Here is a 26,699-nt window from a genome sequence, read left to right as displayed (position 1 = left end):
TATTTTATAACCATAAATGGCACTTCCAGCACATGCTGTCTTTCATGTAAACAAAATACACTTATTTACCATAATTTTGTTTGGTTTTTAAAAAACATCTTTGAAGATACAGCATGAATGGAAATGACAGAATAAATGTATTAACCTATCAAGCAATATTTACCCTTAATATTTAGCATCCGCTGCAAAAGAACATGCTGGATAAGTTGGCAGTTATTCCGCTGTGGTTATCCCGGCTTAATAAAGGGATAATAATAAATCTTTTGGAAGATGAAAAGAAAATGAATGAATGATGTTTAACAGAGCAAAGACATTTTCACAGTATGTCTGATAATAGTTTTTCTTCTGTAGAAGATTCTGATAATAGTTTTTCTTCTGTATTTTGGCGATTATGTGTTTAAAAAAATCTCTCCGTTAAACCGAAATTGGGGAAAAATATAAACAGGAGGGCTAATAATTCTGACTTCAATTGTATATATGATTAAAGAACATTAAAGTCCCTGTAGTTAAAGAATTATCCATTTATTTTAAATCTTGGAAATTTGAGCTGTTAGGACATTGTAGCTGTTTTTGCTGCATGCGACTATAATGCAAATGGGCAGGTTCTCCTCACCAGTAAATCCCACATGCGTGTCAAAGCCACTAAGTCCTGTTTGTATTGCTATATACTTTATTTTATAGCCTTCACGTAGATAATCAGCACAGTGACAGACAGGAATGAAGCAGATCTTCCTTACTACAGCAAACTTTCCCAAATGTTATTTGATAATACAAAACTATTTTTTAATACAAAAAAAAATATATATATATATATATATATATATATATATTTGTTTGACAAACACAGAACATATTTATGAAGCTTAAAATGTGTGTAAAAAGTGTTACAGAGGTCAGGACCCTTTAAAAAAAAAATGAAGACCTGAATGTGATCCTTTTTTCAAGAACTTTTGGGAAAAAAAACACATCATGACAGCCCATAATCAGTGCATGCTCTGTAAGTCATATTTCTATAACAAGACATCAGATAAGGCTGTTCACAGACTAAATCGCCCCTAGCTTGCATGGTTTGGGACTTGCGGAGCCGCGCATTGATGTATTTGCTCTTCAGTGCTCTGAATTTTAACAGTAAAAAATTAAACCGCACTGAACTGAACTGAACTAAAAAACTGGACTGACAGAGTTTCCATTCACTATAATCTTAATCCTAATGCTTAATCCTAAAGGGTTTTAATGAATGTTTTGTCATACAATTTTTTAAACATTCTTCAAATGTACGCTCTGAGGCAACATCTTTTGAAAAACACCAAAGGGTGTTTGTCAGGGGAAAGAAAACAGTCAAAACTTCACTGAAGTAATAGCTAAGATTTATTAATAACAAAAAGAAAAAAAAAAACATCTTTTAATGGCACAATTAAAGTCAATAGGAAGATACAGCTCATTTCCGTGCCTTCATTTTCCTTCTTGCTTCTTTTCCTGGCCGTTTCTGTTTTGAGTGTGAAAGAGAGAGAAAAATATCGTATCTGGGGGACTTTAAATATTTTCTTTAACAATAAAAACATTTTTTTAAAGAGACAACACTTACGTTCATCTTGACTCTATTGCCGACTTTACCCCCGCCTTTCCCATGGGCCATTTTGGCCTTGAACGCTGATACATCATCATGGCTCTCTTTGGTGTTCCATTTGCTACCCTTTTTCCTGCCTCCAAATCCAAACTTCTTGTCCTTATATTTCCTCTTAGCATTGGGACTAAAGACAACAGAGTAAAGATTTAATACACACATTTTATATAATGTTAATGACCTAGCTAAAAAATGTCAGTATGTCACATTACACAAAAGAGGTCAAAATGTGACAAGAGGCTATTCTTCAGCAAGCGCTTGGACCATAATTGTCCACAGGGTGCTGGAGCACAGACTAATCATTTTTAGCACTTTTGATGTGGTTTGTTATCTAAAAAGGCTTTCTGTAACATACCAACATTTTGGAAAAGCTTTTATATTTAAATATGAAAAACCAGGTGGAAATCCACCCAATAACTGCAGAGTAAAGAACTAATGATTTTTTTTTTTACTTCTACAGGTATTGAGATTTTGTTAATTTTTCCATCTCTGGGGACTTGAAGATTTTGGACTAAATAAATCCATTGACATCAGATGAAAAACCATTTTATTTAAGGCACGCAACTGTTTATTGCTCAACCGTTAACTTTAACCCTTTTATTTTTTATTCTGATATCCCAAAGACTTAGTAATCTGCTTTTGTAGTTCACCTTTTTAAAGGAGGGAAGTTCATTGCAGTAAAACAAGGCAAAGCAAGTTTTTTTATAAATCACATTTTATACACAATGGTAAATCAAAGTGCTTTACATAAACAGGAATAAGAGAGATGAGTATAAAAAAAATGACAAAGAATAAAATAATTTAAAAAACTGCCTAAAATGCATAAAAACAGGTTATAAGAGAATGGAAAAGAAAAGACAATAGTACAATCTGTTGAACGTAGCACAGTGCTCATTCAGTAAAGTCACAGCTAAACAGATTTTAGGTTTTGATTTGAATGTGTTGGAGCACATCTGATCATTTCTGGAAGCTGATTCCAGCAGCAGTGGATGTAATAATTTAAAAAAATTAAACAATTATAGACCAAGATCTAAACTACAAGGTTTTACCCAAGCTTTGAGAAATTATTGAACGAATTTCAAAATTGTACATAATTGTCTTTTTCCATCAGGATTCAGAAGGCAGAATATTGTTACATGGTTTATAGTAGTTTAGTGATATTGTATGTTTGCAAATTTGTTCAGCTCTTTTTCTTCATCCATCAAAGACCTCTGACTGTTCATGTCATTCTTTTAAAACTAATTTAAGTCAAGTCTTCTTTTTGTCATTCCTCTACATGTGTGGACATACAGATGAATGAAATATCAGGTCTTGCAGGACAATGGTGCAACAAATTAATCATAAATATAAAAAACATTTTAAGAAACCTATGCATTACCAACATAAACTAGAAGAAACTTAACTCTACACATAAGTAACAATCTCCCGCAGAGATATTGGAGTTCAGTAACGTCGTGCGCAGTATGTAACCCTTAAGCTTGAATAGGCTAAGCATATTTTTATTAATATTAAGACACATTAATACAAACTAGCCACCATTTGAGTTTTTTTCATTTTTGTATATTTTTATCAAACGAAAAATGCAATGAATAATTTATTTTGGTTTTCATTTTATTAGACTTGATTAATAGGCTACACAACTCCTACATAACATTGGCTCCAATTGCGTTTTGACAGATAAAGATAGACTTTTTGACACAAAGACATTTGTGCCTGAATTCGCAAAGGCTTCAGCTATTCTAACTGTCAGCTGCACCAGCCTCAGTTTTGCGACTTAAAAGCCGAAATATTTCCAGACAGACGAAGCAACTTTGGGTTTTTAAAGAGTGCAGCCTCTGTGAAAAAGAAGAGCTGAGCTACGGAAAAAGTGCTCACTGCGGTTGCCGCGATGGTTGTTTGTTTCTCTGCAGTTGGCTTGTCAATGGCGCGACATTGCTAAATCGTTCTTGTTTAAAAAAAAAAAATATATATATATATATATATTTATTATTAAACATTGAGATGATGGTCGCGTGATTTTTAAAATAAGAGTATGCCTTGCGTATTTCTTCTCCTCACTTGATAAATGAAATATGACGCATTGCTATGTTTAGATTTTAATTATATGAATGCTTTCGTCTTAAGTAAATTACAAATTATATTTTCCATTTAATTCGAATAAATATTTAATAAAAAACAACGAAAAAAAAAAACAAAAAACAAATGTGGTGACGGTGTCACGGTGGAAAAGTGATGTCACCGGTTTTGCGTCTTAAAACAGGTATCACTGTCAACACAGCCTATCATGGCAAGCCTAATATATATATATATATATATATATATATACATACATATATATATACATACACACACACACACACACACACACACACACACACACACACACACACACACACACACACACACACACACACACGCGCATTTGTCAAAATGCAGTAATTTAGCATGTTGGTGATTAATTACCCAGGCCTTGCATAACGTTAACTATGTTTTTAGCACTACAAAGTGTTGAATCTGGTAATCATGGAACATTAGTTCTTGCACGTGACCACAGAGCAACATTGTTGGCATCCAAAACTTGTAGACTTAACTTCTCTCTTGTAAAATCACTTGGAGCTTCAATGAATTTGTATATTTGGGGCTGGATGCTTGGTCATTTCGTCTTATTCAATATCCATTGGGAGGGTGCTATCGCAAATGGACTTGTCAGACAAACTGCGCTCACTTTAACGTTAATTTTGCAGAATAACTGTGCTTATTACTGGGTGTTATAATACACTAAAAGCATTATGTAAATAATATATAATGTATAATCAATATATCTTATTTCTAAGACAATAGCAAACTCTGTACTGCATCGAATGTCATTCCCTCGATGTAAATGCTAGCGCTCCTAGTTTCTTTCTGCCACCTCCCTGCGCATGCATCCTGAATGTTTACAAACATGGTAATTGGTCTATTGTATGAGCTAATGCAATTTGTCCATGTATTTGACACTCTATTTATGGTCAGTCACCATAACAATAAATTCCTTTATTACTTTCAATTCTGACATTATATCAGTTACAACTTTGTTTAAGATTTGCAACATGAACTCAGAATTCTGACATTTTAGCTCACAATTTTGACTTCATAACTGAGAATTCTGACTTCTTTTTTTATTTCAATGGTGGGAACAGGTTTCCAAAGTTAATGGTGCCCACTGGTGATCAAGTGTAAAAATTCTAATTTGTAACTCTTCCCAACAGGGAAACCCACCAACAATCAAGAATGCATCAAGGCTTTGCAGTCAAAGCAATTTGTTATAACGGATGTAAATAGTGCGAAAAACGCCACTAGCAAAACGAAAGAGTAGTCGATTTGAAGAATGCACAAGAGTTAAGCTGGTTTTAAAACGTAAATAAAACAACACTAATTCTTTTTTTTTTTTATTCTAAAATCTTTCACCAAATAACTTACCAGACATTATATCTTCCCAGGGTATTTTGGAAGTTATGAATATTTAGATATTCTATTGAACAGTTGACAAAATGTTAAACTTATTCATCAACCAATGTCTAAAACTTAAAATGGCCTTTTATTTTCGAAACAGAACTTCAGTCCTGGGGCCTCATGTATCAACGCTGTGTACGCACAAAAACTGCGTACGCCAGGTTTCACGCTCAGAATCGCTCACGTTTGGATTTACTAACAATGAACTAAACGTGGGAATGTGCGCAGCTTCACGGCAGCTTTCTGGCTGGCGTACGCACATTTTTTGTGCGTGTCTTTTATTTCCATTGGCGACTCCTAGAGGCAGTTTTGTTAAATTCCTCTCTACAAAGTGTTTGAGCCTTGCAATGGCAGCTGTATGAGACGGGTTCATCTAGTAGGTATGTAAGGTTTCCATACCATACAGTTGACCAGCTAAACATTAAAGCACAATTTGCAGCGGTCGCCTGTTTTCCCAATGTAATCTGAGCTATCTACTGCACGCACATTGCTATAAAGACACTATCTGAAGATGAATTTGCATGTGTGAATCAGAAACATTTCCATTCAATAAATGTGCAAATAAAATATGATGCACAAACTTATTGATGATTCCTACTTGTCTTTCTCGTGATAAATAGTGGGCAAAATCTGATATGTAGCAGGGAAAAAAAGAAGAAAGAGTTCATCAGACGCTGGATTCGAGCCAAGTTTATGCTCGAACGTGTCAATACATGATCACGTGCGTCTTACGAGGTGCGCCACTGAGACTGCTAAGGGTACTGCAACATTTTACAGATATAAACCACAATATTTCTATTTTTAATGCACTCGGTGCGATGTTCAGACCCAACTGTATTAACCGCATCAGCTTAACTCTCCCACTCTATTTTTTTTCTTTTGTTGTTAATTCCGGAGAACAAACTTGCAAATAACACCGCTTTTCTCCGGTCTACCTCCGAAAGTAGCACCTCCATTTCACATTCTGTTCAAAGTTTCTCTTTTTGCTTGATTTTGCCATTGCTTTTTCATTGGGTTTTTCCATTAGCATAGTCATTAGCATATTCATACGGGGGAGGAGGCAGGGAGGGGTTTTGTGCTCGTGCATGTTGCGCTCAGTTTAACGTTCATTCAGATGTACAAAAGAATATGCGTGAGATTCGACGTACGCAGTGTTTCATACATCTGAATTTTTTTCTGTGCGTACGCAATGTTTTAGTAAGATTTCCACGCAAGTCTTCGTACATGAGGCCCCTGGTCACTTCAGTGAAATAGAGATAGTTATAGTTGGCAGGATGGCTCTGCTCTGGGCAAAAAACTCCAAGAGCCAGTCCATGCAGACATGAAAGGACAAAGGAGGGAAGAGCAGCAGCAAATCAACCCCCCATACAAGCACAAGTGCAAGCGCTTTCACGTTCTCCAGAGCTCGCGATACTGTGTGTAGTTTTTTTGTAATTGGTAACATTGGAGACTGTAAGGGTCTGCATATGTTCATATTAGCGCTGTCAAAATTAACGCGTTAACGCATGCGATTAATTTTAAATAATTAACGTGTTAAAAAATTTTTTTACGCAATTAATGCAGTTCAGGTCTTTTTTACTTCCTGTTGTGGTGGACGTGTGTTCAACATGCAATAAATGTGGATAAGACCAAGGAAGCACTTTTTGAAGGCAAGTTCCAGTATAAAACAATTAGTTACATCACAAGTTATCCAGAGTTACATGCAATTTCGGGTGTTTCATTTTTAACTTTCGACATCTGTTGTAAGTTGATACCGCATGGCGAACGGAAAGAAAATCCTTCGCATTTCGTGACTCGGTGTTCCTTTAAGGTAAGGTTCCTTTTAAGGCTACACTTTAGAATTTTAATAAGAGTATTAGCTTAATCATATTAAAATCGGAGTATTGGTGTCTTGTGTAAATGTACTCAGAACGTCTGGTGAAGTCGCGAGCTGTCAAAGACAGGGCATTACTCTGCCTTTCAGCATGCGCCCTCCAAGTTTAGCGTGTTTCCTCATTAAACGCAACGAAAGCGTATGCTTCGCGTTGTTGTGTCAGAATCCTTGTAAAATACAGTAATACTTTAGGACGCTTAGTTTAGGACGCTTAACAAATTTGATGAACGTGATCTGCGTGTTGAATCTGAGGGGAGTCGCTCCAGTATGGAAGGCCGTTGGGGCCAAAACGTCTGCAGCGCGTTGTGTGTGTCTGTCTGTGTGTGTGTGTCTGTGTCAGGGGTGGAGTGAGTGACGTATCTGAGTAGGGGCGAGAGGGATATAGAATGTATTTAACGACCGGTTTGCAAGAAATTATTATTCATTTGCAGGCATTTAGGAGTCTCTGTTCACTTGCGGGATACTCCTAGTCTTAGCAACTGGATGAATGTAAAGGAGGATTAAGCTAAATTATTTCTACTCTATAATTAATGTTCTCAACTCACAGCAATAAAACTTTACAATGAGTGCAACAGTTTGTATTCTATAGTTTATTATTATGATTTTTCATTTTCAATATCTGCAATTCCTGTATTTTGGCATTTTTTTGCTGTCCACTTAGAATCCAACATTGAAATCAATGTTTTCTTTATTGGCATTGATTGTTTTGAAATTTAAATGTCATTAACATGCCTGTGTTTTAATTTCTGTAATAAATATGGCTGTCAAGCCAGGATCTTGATGGTTTATTATGGGTATGTTGTTTACATGAAGAAATCTGTGTTACAAGTTAAACAAAAATTTTATTAAACAATAATATTTTGAATTTAAATATTTTTTGTCTTGCGTTTACATTAATTTTACATTTAAATAGGCAAAATTACAAGTTTCAGTATTTTAAATGTGATTGATCACGATTAATTTTTTTAAAAAGGTGCGATTAATTAGTTAATTTTTTTAATCGATTGACAGCACTAGTTCATATATGTTGCATTTATTTTATATAATTGCAGACGCTACAGTAGGCTATTTCAGATTGATCTGCAGTTATAATCAAATCATGTTCATAGAACGATTAGTAATAAACATTTATACTCAAGTATTTGTGTATAAAGTATATATTTAGTAAGAAGTGCTTCTCATTTGAAATGTGAATGACCCATACAGTTTTACTTTGACATTACCTCAAGCAAGAAGGACACCGACCTAAACTTTCTTTCGTACATCACGCCCACCAAAAGGGTACCATTGGTAATGCAAGCCTGATAAAGGTGACCCGTACGAGTCATAGACTTGTGACATATCAAAACCTGATTAAGTATTGAAAAATATAGTAAATATATTGATATTGCTTACTTTTTCTTGTTTATTTGCTTCTTTGTGGAGGATCCTTTCTGTCCTTGATTTTGGTCTCCTTCCAGGAAGTCTAGTTTATCTGTCATTCCTGCAGGGCACAGACAGAGTAGATTATTATGGAGTAAAGAATATAAAACTCTATTACAAAGATTTTTTGAGTGATTCAACTATACCTTTCTGATATTTCTTTACAGCAGACAGCATTGCTTTCTTTTGTTTTTGCCTGTTCTGAATCACCTCAGTTTGAACCTGTAGAGCCGCATATTTAAATACATGATTTAATGAATTTAATATTTGAAGAGTATTAAGTTATTTTAAAACTGACCTTTTTGCCATATTTCCTCTGTTCTCTTAGCCTTTTGGCTTTTTCAGATTTCTCCATCACCTCTTGCTTGAGAAGAAGCTTTTTCCTAATCTGTTAAAACCAAATAAGAGAAAATTTAGGGACAAATCTTATAAAATAATATGACAAAAACACCTTTTGAATATCAATATTAAATGTCCCAGATTGCAATAGACCCTTTTTCTCATGACAACACGCTGTGACCAGTTTGACTCCACACAGTGCATCTTTACTTCTACCTACACTGAACTACCCATAAAGAACTCACCCAGTCAGTGGTATACTTGATACAGATACAGTGACTACGGCTGTTTTCAGTTTAAAAAAAACTAAATTTACAGATCAGCCAGATGTGGCAAACAGGTTCAAATGCGTACACACACACACACACACACACACACACACACACACACACACACACACATATATATATACATATACATATACATATATATGAAAAAATGTGTCGTGGTAGTGATTCCATTTATTCAATTTTATACAGTAATCATGGAGAGTCAGGGCAAAAAAAAATGTTTCCCAGCTTGGAAATATGCTCATCATTTTAGTTTACTTGAGAAAATTATTTAAATTTTTTGTCAAATGCAAGCGTCTTTCTGGCTTAAAAGTTATATCCACTACGAAAAACTGCAACTTTTTCAAAGCACCTTCGAAAGTTATATGCCTCAACAAAGCTAGAAGCTAATTCTGCTAGTTTTTAACTGGACAGTTACCCAGGACCAGATGAACAAAGCCATGTTGTTGTATGTTGTTGAAAACATGGAGCCTGTCTCTACTCTGGAGTCACTCATTTTCAGGCAACTTGTTAGCATGATACCATGTCCAGGCGACACAGCAAATGGGACAAAAAAACTTCTTCCAACTACTTAAATAAGAAATGTTCAATTATGGAAAGTGAGCTAAAGACAACATTTGATACGCTAAACAAAACATTTGTTCTGTCTTCAAGAAAAGCTTCCTTGGCATGACAGCTCACTGAATAAACACCACTATACTAAAAAAGGGTGGTTCAAGGGTAGACACGTATGACATTATTTCTGAAATCAATCACATTCATTCATTGTATGGGCCAGCAATGAAAGTTACAGCTACAGTTACTAACAACTTCGTTAAAGCCTTCCAAATGAATCAGTCAGTATCGCTCTCTGATGAAGAGGTTTCCTTCACAGATATCGCAGACACCTCCACAGAAGAAGGAATTGGTTTTACCACCACACCAGAGGTGTGACAAGATGCCTGTGAATGACAACATCAGGCTCAAGCTCCTGGAATGTGTAGGACTGCTTCTGGTTTAAGGGGGCTAAGGATACCTTCAGCACTGCGGAAACTGAGGTAATGACCTACTTGAAAACAGTCAAAACAGGGATGGGGAATCTAAATCAATTTCCCACAATAAAGGCAATTACTGCAGCTATTCCAACCATTGCAGCAGTTAAGAGTTTTCAGCCTGATATTCAATCCAAACTGTTGACCAAAAGTTTGAGAGACTTCTTTCCATGCAGTATAACCACTGGTTTAAAGACTAAAGCTCAACTCAAACATTCATTTAGGTCCTTGCCAGCCAGCAATTTTTGTTTTTTCTAATAAATAAGAACACATTTGTTATCTGTGCAGCAAAACTACTTATTATTTCAGCAGACAGTGATACATTTCTGTTACAATTACTATTTAAAATGTATAGTGTTACATTACTCAGAAAAAAGCTGAGATATTTCCTTAATCGACCAAGTAATCAAGTTAACTAACTAGTAACTTTTTTTCAGTATTTACCACAACACTGGTGATTATTGACTCTGCTGCCATTATAGTTTGTCAAGTTGCCAGTCACCAAATTATTATGCTCATTTTCTTACCTTCTGCATGTGCTGATCAGTCTTGGCCATCTCTGCAAAGTAATCGTCAGGTCTCTTAGTAGGGATCTTAAACTTTTGCAACTTTGGTAACGCTGCTAAAACTGTTGCTTGGGCCTGCCGGTAGCTGAAACAAATTCACATTTAATGCAGTGCATCTAGAAAGAATTTGCAGCAACTATTTCACAATTTTATTTCATGTAACAGCATTATTCCAAAATGACTGAAATCATTAATTCCACAAAATTCAACAAACAATACCCCACAATGACAATGTGAAAAGAACTAGTTTGCACTCTTTGCATGGTGCAGACACAATGCTCAATTGGTACTAATGGGCCCAAATTGTGGCCCAAAAAATATGCCCCACACCACCAGCCTGAACCTTTGATACAAGGCAGGATGGATCCATGCTTTTATGTTGCTTATGCCAAATTCTGACCCTACCATCCGAATGTTGCAGCAGAAATCAAGACTCATCAGACCAGGCATCATTTTTCCAGTCTTCTATTGTCCAATTCTGGTGAGCCTTTGCAAATTGTAGCCTTAGTTTCCTGTTCTTAGCTGACAGGATTGGTACCCAGTTTGGTCTTCTGCAACTGTAGCCCATCTGCTTCAAGGTTTGACGTGTTGTGCATTCAGAGATGTGCTGCATCCCAATTCGGATACTTATACTACGCCGTAAAAGTATGTATTTTTTTGAGAAGGAAAAATATATACTTTGAGTGTGTAACGAGTCTTTCATGCAGAGAAATCTCCTCAGGTCTTTGGATAATTATCATTCAGATGTTAATGTCCAAAGACGTTTTTATAGAAGTTCAGTATTGCTGTTGCAGATGAATTGTAACATAGAAAACACAAATAAAAAGTTTTATTTTGTGTCTGGCACATTAAACATTGCATTTTAAAATACTGATTTATTTTAACAATCGAACATATAAATAACAGAACATAACAACACAGCATCTTCACGCACCTGCAGTGCTTCCAACAGCATAGAAAACCAGAAGAAACTAAAGAAAATTAATTAAAATAAAAAGCCCTGCCCTGCTTTTTGTAACCAGTTTTGTTGTTTAAATATGATATTGCATTTATTTGCATACATGCTTTTTAAGCTTTAAAATGAAAGCTAAAGCCTATTTGTTGTGTTTATGATGCAGATCCAGAAGGCTATCAGCATAGACGCTGGTGAAATGTGATTTAGCGTGTTTATGTTGTGATGTGTCTACAACATTTATTAGATTTGCTAGGAATATTTCTGAATTAACCTGTTACAAATGCACCCTTTCGGTTAACGGGTAATCGATTATTTTGAGCATCCTTAGCCCAAAACGCAATGTATTGTGGGCAATATTAGCAGTTAAAGTAGGAGGCAGAGTTTTTACCGGAAACAGTAAACCATTCGGGAACCTTCAGTATACACATTTCAACACACTACGATTTGGGATATACTAATTCTATTTTCAAATGCTATTTAGGACAGAAAGTATGTGAATTAAGATGCAGCAAAACTTTTCTGCATACCTTGCTTGTGACAGGTGGTTATTTGAGTTACTGTTGCCTTTCTATCAGCTCGAACCAGTCAAGGTTTTGCGCCCACAGAACTCACACTAACTGGATATGTTCTCTTTTTTGGACCATTCTCTATGAACGCTAGAGATGGATGTAAGTAAAAATCCCAGGAGATCTGCAGTTTTTGAAATACTCAGACCAGCCTGTCTGGCACCAATAACCAAGCCATGTTTAAAGTCACTTAAATCGTTGTTGCCCCCCATTCTGATGCTTGGTTTGAACTGCGGCAGATCGTCTTGACCATGAGTTGCTACCATGTGATTCACGGATTAGAAATTTGCATTATTGAGCAGTTGGGCATGTGTACTGTGGAAATATAAATTTCTATCATCTAATTCCAAATGAACAATAATCTACGTATAACTGAAAAGTTATATTATCTGGTTTTTAATTATATTATTTCATTGACATGCCAGCTAGGAGGGTGATTTAACCTTTGCCTTGCTGACTACAGGCTAAGCCAAAGTGATGCAATTATCAGTTTCACAGCATGGGGTGTCTATTGTTTTACTCTTTTCAATCAAATGGTCAGGAGGTTTTGTCTCCAGAACATGATAAGATCAGGCCGGAAAAAGCAGTTTACCATGCTGACTCCAACCCTTAATTTGCATGCTTTGTTTAGCTAAATCCCCTCCTCCTAAGAACACAATATAGACATGAAATTCAGACTAATTCAGACTTGTGTGAGACTTGTGTAAGACTTGTGAAAGAACTTGCAGACTGCGGACCTCTAGTAGGCTCTTGCAGACACATGGAAATCTAAAAGACGCTGTATGACTGCAGATTAACCAACACGTCTCAATAAAGGAATTCTGCTTGTTTCGAGTCTCCTGGACTGGGTTCTTCTCTTTTTTTCACTCTTTTTTTTTTTTACAACAACTTGGTGCCGTGACGCGGATAGAGACTGAAATCATCAAATTCTCAACAATTTGCTACAAAAGACTGAAATCTACCTGAAATTCAACTTGAACCATCAAGATCAAGGAAACTTCTTCAGACGGAATCTTCAGCTCAACGGCAATTTGAAGTCACTCAGCGGACGTCACAAATTCTCAACTATTTGCTGACTGCAACCCTGATGAACATTGAAGCTACCTGAATACAAAGATCAGATCACTCCAGACTGAATCTTTTCAGCTCAACCTCGATTTGGTGAGTTTCACTCTATCAAAAGAACCATACAGACCAGTCTATACACATGGTTATTCTCTGCTCCATCAGAGAAAAGTTAACAAACAGCTGCAGGGTTTGTTTAACAAAAAGTTATTCTCTATTTCATTAGAGAAGTAACAGTTTATCCTCTGTTCAGACAGAGAAGTAAAGCCTTACGTGCTATTTTCTTTTAAAAAGTTATCCTCTCTTCAGAGAAGTTAAGCCTTATGCGCTATTTTCTTTTCTTTTATTTCGTTTTCCCTCTGTTCAACCAGAGAATTTTAAGTTTAGCTATACAAGCTAATTGATGTTATCTCTTGTTTAGGCAGGAAGTTTTAGCAACATGTGCTAATATTGTTACCCTCTGTTTCGCCAGAGAAGAAATTACTACACTTTCATCTGAAAAGTTTTAGTATTTTTACTTTGTGATAATAAGCTCACAAAATGTTCAGACAGAATACAAGACTGATCACTACAACTGAAAAAGGTGGTTTAACATCTCCTTTATTGTCAGATCAGGATTTTAAATCGCTGCCAAGACAGCACATGGACTCAATAACAGAGTCAGTCAGGCTAAATTTGACAAAGAAATTTCGCATTGACCCAGATAATGTTTGGACATTAGATGAATGCAAGAAAGTGCTTGATGCATGCATTCGCAAAAACAATGTAAAAGGCATTATCTGCTGCTACAGAGAATTCAGTTTATCTCGAGCTAAACAACAAGCTTAAGCTAAATCAGAATTAGAAAAACAGATCCAAGAGCTTCATGCTGAGATAACCTCATTAACAAAACAACTGAACCTAAAGAAATCAAAAACTGACATTGAAGAGGTTAGTCAGCCTGATAATAAACATCCTGACTTACAAATTGTCTCTGAAACAGACATTTCCATCCAGTCAGATAGCGATTTACCTATAGGCTCAGTAGAGGTTTGTGGTGCCAGAAGATCTAAGAGAACTGAGAGTTCACACAACAACACTTCTGTTGTTCAAATTCAAACAGTTTCCAGAACACTAGGACCTAAAGAAATAGACAGACTGTCTCAAAGCTTACCATCAGCACGCACAAATTTTTCAGAGTTTAGCAGAGCACTAATCAGCAAAATGCGTCTTTATGACATGACATTAACAGAAGTCACCCAGCTAATGTCTCAAATTCTCACTGAATCTGAATTCAACAGTTTTGAGCATACTGTGACCTCTAAATTACAACATGCCAGTAAGGATGATTTGAGAGAGGGTGTTTTGAAAGCTCTAAAGAACATTATTGGCCCAAAGATTGACTGGTCAAAAGTGACTTGTTGTGTGCAAAGGAAAGATGAATCTGTGAATGAATTCACTGAGAGATTTTGTCAATCCGCCATAACTTACAGTGGATTATCTGATAATTCGGACAGTGTGCTAAATGATAAGGGACCCCTAGTCCGCATCTGGTCAGATGGCCTTGCAACTGAATACAGACAAGCTTTGCCATTTCTTAACATCACCTGGTCTTCCACCACTCTCAGAAATAATCTGAACAGTTTAGCTTTGCGGGAAAGAGACTCGTACATCAAAGACAGAGTCAGACTTGAAGCAGCCGCCACTAAGGTCAACACAGAAAAGACATCAAATCACAAATGTCTTAGGAAAAATATCTGTTGTCATTACTGTGGTAAAAAAGGACATTGGATGAGGGAGTGTAGAAAGGATAAAAAGAACTTTAAAGAGATGAACAGGGTAAATCAACTTCTGAACAGTTTGCTAAATGCCCTCAACATACCCCTCCCCTCATCACTAAATCCATTGAGCTGTCCAAAAAGATGCTAACCATTTTTGGCTGTGAGTGCTTAATGTCCCAGTTCATTTAGAATTAAGATGAAAGACTCTTTGTAAAAAGACACAAAGGAAACTTCTTCCTTTGTATTAGGGAACTCTGCTTAAGTCCACTTACAGCCTTGAATGTGTTTTAACACATATTTTCAATCACTACCCATTCAATGTTATGATGTCTGATAGGACTGATATTTATTGAATGATAGTTTGTGTCTCACATTTTAAAAGTTTGCCCACCACACTCAGGGACAGAACAGGACACACAAACCAGTGAGGAGCCCAGGGCAGAACTGAAAGCAACAGGCTTCAGGGGCCGCACCCTGTGGTGAAGACTCCCTTTTTCCCCATTTATCCTCACCTCACTGTTTTATAGGTGTCATAACTTTAAGATTAGGAGACAGAAAATACACAACACTATACGATCACCAACTTAACACAACCACTATACGATCACCTGAATAACCAGACACATGAACTGTATGATCATACAAGTCTATGCATGAATACTGCTGGTCTGCTGTTTCCTTGTTTTCTTGTGTGCAGGTAAACACAAACACTGCATCTTCTCAGAAACACTCTGAACCAGGGGGCTGTTCCAGAAAGCAGGTTATGTGACATACCCGGGTAAGTTTGAGAGTATGTAGGTGGATAACCTCAACTTTGGTTCCAAAATCGGAGGTAACTTCTGGGTATGTTAAGTAGCCATAGCAACTTACTCTCTGAAGATAACCTGCTCCGGAGCAGGTTATGTTCAGAGAGTAAGTTGCTATGTTTTAGAGTTTGTCTGTTTTAAAGAGTTTACTGAGCATTGCATGCTCTTTTGATGGGAATATTTATGGATATGGACACACAAATACAAGTTTTTTCGTTGTGAGAGGGTTATAAGTGCATAGTTTTTTTTCATAACCAAATTCATAATGTCAATGTATTTAACAAACCTTTTTGAAATCAAATGTGACAAACCCCGGGTCTGCGCTTACCATAAAAAACATTCAGTGCAGCTCTTTGTATTCGCGTCAGGGCATTTTAGGCAACTGTACAATGTGGCAGTAGGACCACCTGTACAGTATGCCTGACACTGAACTGTTTTTTACACTTTTGTACAGTTCCTTGGTCATAAATCACTGCGTATCATTACACAGAAGATTCAGAGCACGGCAATAGAGTAGTGGACAGTGCGTCGATAAAGAACAACGGAGCGCACAACGGAGTGAGTTCGAATCTCACATAAAGATTGTGTGTTTTTTCTCTCCTTCTGCACCCTCACATTTCTGTATAATATTATAAGTGGCAGCTTTGTCTTTTGTAGGAAAATATATCTATAATTTAAGATGTAGGACGTCGTTCTTATATATATATACATTCACGCACACACACCTACATTTTTTAATATAATTTTTTTTCAGGGTTTCTAAATGCTATTGTGTGCATTAATTGCAGCCGATTTTAAAGCTCCATCAGTCACTAAAGGACACTGATAATATAAAATTTGTCCAAAGTATAAGTGTGCAGGTACAACTTAATTTTCTATCCTTAATCTTTTGATGTTTCAACTATTAAACTCATTACTGCTTCCACTTACCAGCTCATCACACACCCCACCTCATCACTATGTTGAGGCTAAATGGCTGATTTTCAGGAAATAATGATTCAAGTGTATAACACAAATATAGTAAAAAAAAAAAAAAAAACTATAAAGCAAATGTTGCTTAACACAATGTTTATTTTTATTATATTTGTATTATACAATAGAATCATAGGCACTACATTGTTACTTGCTGGAGGACAAAAGATACCCTTTTCTGCCTTATACGATGACACGTACCTGCAGCCTGACCCAGAGGAAATCTCAGTGACCCAAGCAGACAAAACAGATGGAAGAGTGCTAAAAAATATATATATAATTAGTCAAAAAACTATGTTTACTCAAATAGTTTGGTCTGTTCATTTCTTCACTTCCTGAAATAAAATGAATGATTTTGTACACTGCTTTACACACGCACCTTTAAACGTGTAACATATTTTTCATATACATTTCTCACCTTAAGTTGATGCTCATGTGACTTTATATTTGAAGATGGACCTTATACAGCTACTTTAGAATTTAAATATGTAGATAAAAGATTTTGTGATCCAAGAGTAATATTTAAATATGGAAAAGTGCAGAAAATTCTTACACTGCTTGTTAGTTGAGGCAGAAGGAACTTCGTCTGCATGCAAAATAAAAAGAACCTAAAGCTATCTGACAACAATCACTTACAACAGTGACAGAGTGTGTGGTTTAAGTCAAAAACTCAATCACTGAAAAGCCTTTATTATAGGACACAGCAGTTAGACAGGCCTCTTTCTATTAGCTGCATGTCAGAAAGCATATTCTAGAGTGTTAAATAAAGAGCTCCAGTAATTAAATATTACCTTTTATAATAATGTTTCTGTGTTTAATGACTTTGGACAGAGTTCTAGCTCCAGAAAGATGACAATTTCTAAAAGCCTTATTAGTCAATACACATATTGTGGCCTTAAGAAATTAATGGAAGGAAAATTAAATGCATTTATGGTTACACAACATACTCAAAAAGGATGTTAATTTATCATTACAATAAAATGGAGGGTGGCATGTGTAATTTAATCAATTAATACATTTTCTTATTATTTATTTTTTATTTTCTTATCTATTTCTTATTCTATATTTCTTTCCTTCGTTGAAGCAGATGTGTAATCTCTGTGTTTAAAACCTCCAGCTTCGACTCTGTAAAGTGCGTTGCCCTTTTTTTCTTACCGTGACTTTCTATGGTGACTCGTGAATTCGGCGATCTACTGAAAATGCCTTCAGGTGTGTGCCGTGCACGCGCATTAACCCGCGGTTATCTTCAGGAGGTTGATTTAACTAACTCTTGTCACCTGTTTTGGAACCAACATACTCGCGGTAAGCAGGTTTTGGGTAAATCAACCGAGAGTTTAGGTTTTAGCAGATGGTAAGTTAACCCAGCTTTCTGGAATACCCCCCAGAGCATCACTACGGAGATCCATGAATGATAGGAAGTCATCAGATCAACTCTGTGCTGGAGAAGAACCACAAGAAACACACCTCACAAAAGACTGAACACTATTCACAAGCCATGGACGTTCAGAAGATCTACAGTTTAACTACATGATTTTTGTGTCATCATGTAGGATTTATGACATTACAACTGATTGTCATAAACGTGTGAACAGTTTTAGAAATCTACACTTACATCTACGTAGATATTGAAATGACACAGAATAAGTTAAATGTGCCTGTAACTTTTCAAGTTACATGACTAGAAGATGGGGCTTCTGTTATCAAACAGAAGCTATTGAATGGTTTTAGGAAAGCTTACAAATTTATATTTTTTTGTGAGAGTTTTTAAATAACTCTCAAAGGGGGAACTGTGGAAATATAAATTTCTATCATCTAATTCCAAATGAACAATAATCTACGTATAACTGAAAAGTTATATTATCTGGTTTTTAATTATATTATTTCATTGACATGCCAGCTAGGAGGGTCATTTAACCTTTGCCTTGCTGACTACAGGCTAAGCCAAAGTGATGCAATTATCAGTTTCACAGCATGGGGTGTCTATTGTTTTACTCTTTTCAATCAAATGGTCAGGAGGTTTTGTCTCCAGAACATGATAAGATCAGGCCGGAAAAAGCAGTTTACCATGCTGACTCCAACCCTTAACTTGCATGCTTTGTATAGCCAAATCCCCTCCTCCTAAGAACACAATATAGACATGAAATTCAGACTAATTCAGACTTGTGTGCGACTTGTGTAAGACTTGTGAAAGAACTTGCAGACTGCGGACCTCTAGTAGGCTCTTGCAGACACATGGAAATCTAAAAGACGCTGTATGACTGCAGATTAACCAACACGTCTCAATAAAGGAATTCTGCTTTTTTCTAGTCTCCTGGACTGGGTTCTCTTTTCTTTTTACTCATTCATTTATTTTTTTTTACAACAGTACCTAATAAAGTCGTCTGTGAGTGTACACAAACATGTGTGTATGCACTCACTGGCCACTTTATTAGGTCATATATATATATATATATATATATATATATATATACACACACACACACACACACACACACACTCACACACACACACACACACACACACACACACACACACACACACACACACACACACACACACACACACACACACACACACACACACACACACACACACACACACACACACTAGGCTTGGGCGGTATTACGGTATTATGGTATACTGCGGGATCTAAAAATAGCAACGGTGTCAGTTTCAATACCCTTATACCGTCATAAAATATTAAATATCCTTTATTTAATGCCTACAAAAACGTATGTGTGGTTGTCATCACGGGACAGTGTGGAGGAGAGAGGGAGAGGGAGGGGGAGAGAGGTGACGTAACGAGTCGCGCTCCAAAGTGTCCTGCAGTTTGGCAGTATTTTGACTGAACAGAAGGGAGACGTGGTTAATATGAACGAGGTCTGCATTAGAGCTGAAGATCTTTGCCCGAACCCGGCGAGACCCGAAAAAATCCAAATCCCTGCATTAAAATCCATCCCTGCAAAGGTGAAACAAATTATGACGAAGTAGTAAAAAAAAGCTAATTTTGACGGCGGTCAAGTCAGTCACTAGTTCAGAAGAAACAGTCATTCCAGCCCTAAACCGCAAGCTGACAGGTAAAAAGACGAGGCCACTCGCTACAGTGAAACTGCTGTCATGGAAAATTAAATGGATGTTCCTGACTGGTAGAAGATGAACAAACAATCCTACCCAAAACTTCCAAAATCAGCCAGATCAGAACTCTGCATCTCGGCCTGTAGCCGCAAGAAAGGGTGTTCAGTGCTGCTGGACGCACCATGAGTGCAAGACTGCGCTAAAGCCAGTGGATTTAATAATGTTCCTCCACAAACACACGTAGCCTAATCTTGGTGAGTATAGGGTTTTTAAATTATAAATAAATATTAATTAAACCATACAATCATAATGTAGACAGAGTATACAGGCTAATGGTGGCATTATTATTTTAATATTCAGCTTCACCGCCGCCTTAATGCCAGATTGTGAAGAGAAGTGGAGAAACAAATCTTGCAGAGCCTTTATCTTAATTTTGTTATTGCCAAAATACCCGTCATCATTTAGTTTATTTTAATTTGATTTGTTAGGCAATATTTCTTTTCATTGGTGTGTTGGCCAATTTAAAGGCTAAGTGTATGTACACAGGCCTATTTAGAGTGCTGAGATGTTACGATACTACAGAGGACTTATTTTATTTCTTTGTTCCAACTTCCAAGTGGCTTATAGTATACGTTTGTTACGAATAAATTGTTAAAACATATAAATGACTCATTCTTGAAAAAATGCATTAGAGCTGTGTGCATGAGCACATTTGAATAATGTCGGGCTGTAAACGGGTTCTGGCTTTATAAAGCTGTCAATCAAAATGTACCTGTCGGACTCGGGACCTATCGGGTATAATTTTAATGGCCCAATTACAGCTCTCTGCATTCCTGTTGCTGTTCCGCGGGAGCCGGCCAGGTTTCTTACGGTGTGGGAGTAAATTTCTGAATAAATCACGGGAGGTGTAAGAGAGAGAGATGCTGTGTGTCGCTTGGCGCTCTCTCTCTTTCTGACCGCTAGCCTAAGTTCACAGAAGGCATTTAGTTTCTGAATGGTTTAGGCTCAAGCCAACAGTTTGGTGATGCTGTCTGAGCCTTACGTCATAATTTTTTATTATTACGCCGGTAAAACCGGATACCAGGGTAAAATGTGGAGGCGTTTTGACAGTATCAAAATTTGGATACCGCCCAAGCCTAACACACACACACACACACACACACGACTGATGTTTTTGCTCTCTAAACACAATAATGACTGATGTCTAAAGTTAAAAATATCTTGAAAATGTTTTTAAAACAACAACTTACATTAAGCCGTTTAAATGATCACATTAATCATTTGACTTTCTGCTAAGAGGAGGCAGCTTTGTTCACCTGTTTAGAAGAGGAGCACCAACAGCAAAAATGCATGCAACAGGCTGCATGTGTAATAGAAAGGACTCAAAATTAAACAACTGTTTATGGGCGTACTCAGACTATGCTATCCGAATAGTGCCCGGGCCCGTTTCCCAGATCGTTTGAGAAGTGCAAGTGCTCTAAATCGGGCTCAGGTACGGTTCACTTGGCCGGCCCTGGCCCGGTTGGAAGAGGTGTGCAAGAGTTCGGTTCACTTGAGCACGAAACTGAAGGCAAAACCATTCTTTTAAGAGACTGTTTGATATGGATTTATTAATCATTCTTACTGTTTAATGAAGGCAAACTGTCGTAGATTATTAAAGACGCAAACCCCTCACTGCACCACAGCTGCACCTTCAGCAAACCTCCTACAACCTGTACATAGCGAGTATGCCCAAAACGTTGTCAGAGAAGCACTGAATTGTGCGTTTAAGCAGAGGTCACTCGACAGTTATTATTAAGTTTGTTGCACCAAAAATAGTGGGCTTGGCTAATAACAGCTAACATCACTGTTGATGGGTAATGTACATGTGAGAGAATTTGTGAGTTGTAGTCTGAGCTTTAACCGGGTCAGTTGCACAAATGTGATTCAATATTTACTATTGGTCTCAGTAAGTAGAGCCCTGCAGGGTAAAACTGGTTTCTTGGAAAAAAATAAAAATAAACATGCAATCACTATGATCATTTTGTCAATTTTACATTTTCACAGATTCACATACCACTGTAAGGTATAACATGGAAAAGTAAACAAAATTTAAGCCACAAGTTTATTATATATAATGTTTTACTTACAAGTACATCTCTCTCTGAAAGTCATCTTCTGCATTTATTTCTTTACTGCCTTCAGGTTGTTGTGCTCGGCCCTCTGCTTTTGCAATGATGTTAACAGCAGGGGGATTGGTGAGGTCCAGTCTTTCAATCCATGGCAGGTTTTTCTTGAACTCAGCTAGGCATTTATTCAAACCCTCCTGAATGGAATAATATAAATAATAAATTAATAAAATAATAAATAAAATAATATAAATATTTGACATGCCAAAGGGCTAAAAATCAAAACCTGTCTAAAAAGTGAAAGGTATTTAGTTGCAAAAATTGGCAAATCAGTGGAGGGAAACGAACACTAAATTGGCATTATTGTCCTTGAGCAACACGCAGCAAGGTCTCATTACTCAACGATTTAACATTTTTAAATCAGTTCAGACGTCCATTTATAAAGACATTAAGTCATTTTTAATAAATCATCCATCTCAACAAATTTATTTAAAGGGCTCTTATTTTACCCCATTTACAACACGCAATATTTTTTTTATAAATACAAAAGAAATCAGGTACATTCAAAATAAGGCTGTCAAAAAAAAAAATTTCTTTGATGCACCACGATGCAGATGCAAACAATTTGGTATCGGTTTAGTAATAATCATAAATGTTTATTATGTACTGATGTATTATGTACTGCACGTTTTGCCCTCTATAAGCTACAATAACAAACGCCTGACATCGCTAACATCCGTATCCTTCAAAGCTGTTTAGAATTAAACATTTAGAGATGGTGTGACACAACGCTTACTTCTTTGTACCTTCAATGCACCTCTTGGTGCTTCTTAAAGGGCCATGAAACCCCCTCGTTTCAGCAGGGTGTTTTCACACCTCTACTTTGGGAAAAAGTCAGAAAAGTGGGCGTGTCCAGCTCTGTTTAGGGAGTCTATTTGGGCATGCGCGAGTTTTAGAGTCAAAATACACACACATACACACAGGAGAAAGTGATGGTGTTTAACCTACATGGACATCTGTAGTCTAATTATTTTCCAAATTATTAAATGTTGGACTTTAACTGCAGAGATATTTGATTCGAGGATCTGCTCTAAGCGTGTATTTTTCATGCAATGTTTGATACCGCATGGCGAATGAGAGAAAAAAACCATCAGCATTTCCCGGAAACTTAGATGCACACGGCAGGTATCGTCATAAAGCCGTGTGTGTTATTCCGGTCACTAAATGCGGTGAAAATCCTACACAAGGTTAAAGTTTGGTTGTGGTGCGAACATGTTTACACTCGGTGCAATAGTTTGTTTGATACGAACAAACTGAATAAACAAAGAGCACTGGTCGCTCACTTACCCAATCTGTACAGACAGGACAATCACCAGCACATAGAGCCGCGTCTTTATTAAGAGGAGACTACAAGCAAATCCGGATCTCAGCGTTTGCAGATGAGAACAGCTCTCAGGTAAACAATAATCCTCCTTAGACACGCAAGTAATTGTTGTCGAGCGTCGCGTACACTGTTAATCCATTGCGTGAGTCTGAGCTCTCACAGAGAGAAAATGAAAACGAAACTTAACTGCAGCAAACTATAAAAGCAACACTTCACGCTTGTTTTGCCAACACAACGTGGCGTCTCTGCCGTCTAAACACTGTGACAGTAATGAATGTTAATAAAGTTGCACAATAGAGCGCGCTGATTGGTTTGAACCAAGCCTTACTCATGCATTAATGCAACACACTGTAAGACGTAATAAGACACACTCTGGCACAGGCGTCCAGTCTGCACGCTGGAATACAACGCTATTATGTCATGACCGTGATGCAGCTTTAAAAATTCGTTTCAAACTGGAAGTACGAAGTTGCTTGAAATAACGCAAAAACAACCAATTTACACTTTTTAGTGAAATATAGGTGTCCTAATAGTGTTTTTAGCAGTGTGGGACACATATACGACTGCCAACCGCTCAAAAAATTGTTTTGGTGTTTCGTGACCCTTTAAGGGCATCACACAGTGGATGCGCCGCTCAGAGCCGCAGCATGTCGCGCACATGACAGTTGATAGTATCACACACCAGACATGCACATTCGCATGTTACTTAAAATGACACTATTCAGTTGGCTCTTTGTGGCTCAGCAGATATATGAACAGTCATGAGTCGGGCCTGGGTGCCGTGGACAGTCACTGACTTGCGAATTCTAAAATGAATGGCACTACGTGTCGCTTCTGGTGTGTGACCTGCTTTATGTTCTTGTCGCAGCATCCATGGCACCGGAATTAGGCACCGAAGTTTATATGCTGATTCGGTCTAGTGCAAATGGCACCAGGTTTCAGTACCCAACCCTAATTAATATACAATACATTAGGCTAATTAATACATTAAGACATTGAAGTCATGTAGGAAAACAAAAGACAACCAAATGTTCCCCCTGTTGGCAAATGTAACCAAAAAGTATCTTTAGCCTGTAACATTGTTGTGTTTTTTCCCATTAAAGTTCTGTGTTAAGTGTTTTTTTTTTTTTGTAGTTTCCTTGTCGTCCATTCAAACAATTGATGCCGAAATGGCAATTCCAGCAAAACTGAAAGTGTAATACGCACACATTTATAAGCTATTTAAAAGCAGAAAAAAAAGAGAAGACCCCCACCCCTACGGTGATACTGGTATTAACAGTGTTGTCAGAAAATTTCCTCATCTTCACAACCCTACTGATTAGTAAAGCGACATTTAGTCTATTTGTGAAGTTCATAAAAATGTAATGGTTTAATTATTATTATACTGTTTCAAACAGTTAAAGTTATTTAATATTTAACTACATTATTATAGGGTGTATTTTGTTGTTTTATCAACAAAAGTTAAACAATAAACATGGACGTTTGTACGGATATTTTAACATAGTTTTTTGGTCTTTGTTATTTCTTTTTTTTTTTTTTACATAAAATGTAACTTAACTTAGGCTACTTGGGTACATATAGAGGTGTAATTTGTTGGTTGTACGGTAGGGACATTTTTGACAGGGAATATTGTCCTCACCACAATAAAAATAAACAAACAAACAACCAAATAAATAAAGCACCTTGCAGAAAGGATACAATAAAGGAAAAGGATGCTCTTAATCATTCTTCATTATCTGACTCATACAATAAACCTATATTACGCCGACAAGAACAAGCTCTAAAACGTAGCGTCTAAAGCGAGGAGTTCTAAATCTGTTATTAATATTATTTATTAATATTAAAGATCATAAACACAAACTGTGTTGCAGGGCTGCTCGATTTTGGGAAAAATCATTATCATGATTATTTTGATTATTATTGTAATCATGATTATTTAAAACAACTATCAGCTAAAGCCGAATCGTAACCTAACCATGAAACCAGCATAGGTTCATACCCCTAATTCAAAAACTGCCTCAACCAAATTATCTTAAATGTATTGTTCATAGAAGAAAAGTTGAGAATATTCAGACCCCATGACCAAAATTTTCCAAAGAAAAAAATCAAAAAACATCCGATCAACCTCAGCACAAAAGGATTTATTCACATACATACAGCGAGAGAGCAAAACTTTACTGAAAATACTAATCAAAACTTTATTTACCTCGAATATTATCATCTTTACAACTATTGACACCCAAACAAAGAGACAGAAAAGGACTTTATGGAAAACAGCTCACATTAGTCAAAATTTAAAGTTAAGCCAGAAGCTTTTAAAACACTTTAATAGAATTAATGGCTTAAGAGATCTGCGACTCTTCCGTCAGAAAGTGAGTGGTGTCGTGTTTTAGTTGGTTTATAAGAAAATGATTATCTGATCTAAATAATAGCTTGTAAACTACTATTCAACAAATGAGGAAAAAGTTTGGTTGCTTTTACAAAAGGCAAAGAGAAACTCAAACCAACTTCTGTAAATATTATAGGGGACTTTAAGATTAATGGAGCAGGTAACATTTTTTTACAAGTGCGAATGGAGTTAAGAAAATATATCAAAGTTGAAGTTGTGCAACTACTGTAAATTAAATGCGCTCAAGAGCATCAAAAGCTTTATAAAAGCAAAAAATAAATAAATAAACACACACACACACACACACACACACACACACACACAAATGAATAAAGCTTTACACAACAAATTCTACATAATCTAACAAACCGAAGAACCTTGCTTATTTCTATTTTCCCCTATGCAAAACACTTTAATACAACAACAATAAAAACAATATTTAAAGGCATATGTGCCTTTTTACACATGCCTTTCAGTATAAATGTTAAACGTATTATTAACTAAACCGTGTAAAAGCAGCTCTAATCAACTTACCACATTGTTGATGGTCTTCTTTTGCTCATCCTGAGGGATATTCAATCCAGGTTTGAGCAATCCCTTAGCGAAAGCTTCTTGCAGCTGAACAGAGAGCATTAAGTTATTAGACATGTCTATTAAAATCTGAAAACGTTTCTTAATTATTTTGACTAACATTCTAACAGTCTAATGTTTTCTGAAATGATATTGTTAAAGAAAACGTCCAAATATAAAAACAACTTTGCCTCAATGCGTTGGCATGTCCAAGTAATATAAATACTATTCTACCATGCCCGAAATAAACACGTGTGAAGCGGAACATATTCTTACCTCGTCGTCAGATAATTCATCGTCGTCTTCGTCGAAATGCAACCCCAACTGAGGATCCTCGTCTATTTCTATCATAGTCAAAGAATATACAATGAAAATACAAACGTACGTACGGCCACAAAATACTTCACATGTG

The 26,699-nt window shown here is 36.5% G+C and overlaps 1 protein-coding gene and 1 long non-coding RNA gene across 2 annotated transcripts; one reads left to right on the top strand and one right to left on the bottom strand.

Moving 5' to 3' along the window:
- Positions 1-1,355: 1,355 nt before the first annotated feature.
- Positions 1,356-26,699, bottom strand: ebna1bp2 (EBNA1 binding protein 2). Its single transcript, NM_001003840.1, is given in 9 exon segments — positions 1,356-1,486; positions 1,586-1,751; positions 8,385-8,472; positions 8,558-8,633; positions 8,710-8,799; positions 10,599-10,722; positions 21,966-22,141; positions 26,252-26,335; positions 26,564-26,699. Coding segments are annotated over 9 exon segments (927 nt in total). The 5' UTR covers positions 26,639-26,699; the 3' UTR covers positions 1,356-1,438.
- Positions 12,849-19,070, top strand: LOC147846253 (uncharacterized). Its single transcript, XR_015478332.1, has 2 exons — positions 12,849-15,726; positions 18,147-19,070. It is a non-coding gene; the product is annotated as an uncharacterized LOC147846253 (long non-coding RNA).

Source organism: Danio rerio, chromosome 2, assembly GCF_052040795.2.
Source record: "Danio rerio strain M-AB ecotype USA chromosome 2, GRCz13ab, whole genome shotgun sequence".
NCBI classification, from domain to species: domain Eukaryota; kingdom Metazoa; phylum Chordata; class Actinopteri; order Cypriniformes; family Danionidae; genus Danio; species Danio rerio.
The sequence above is the reverse complement of the archived record's forward strand: the minus strand, read 5'-3'. Positions and strand labels throughout refer to the sequence as shown.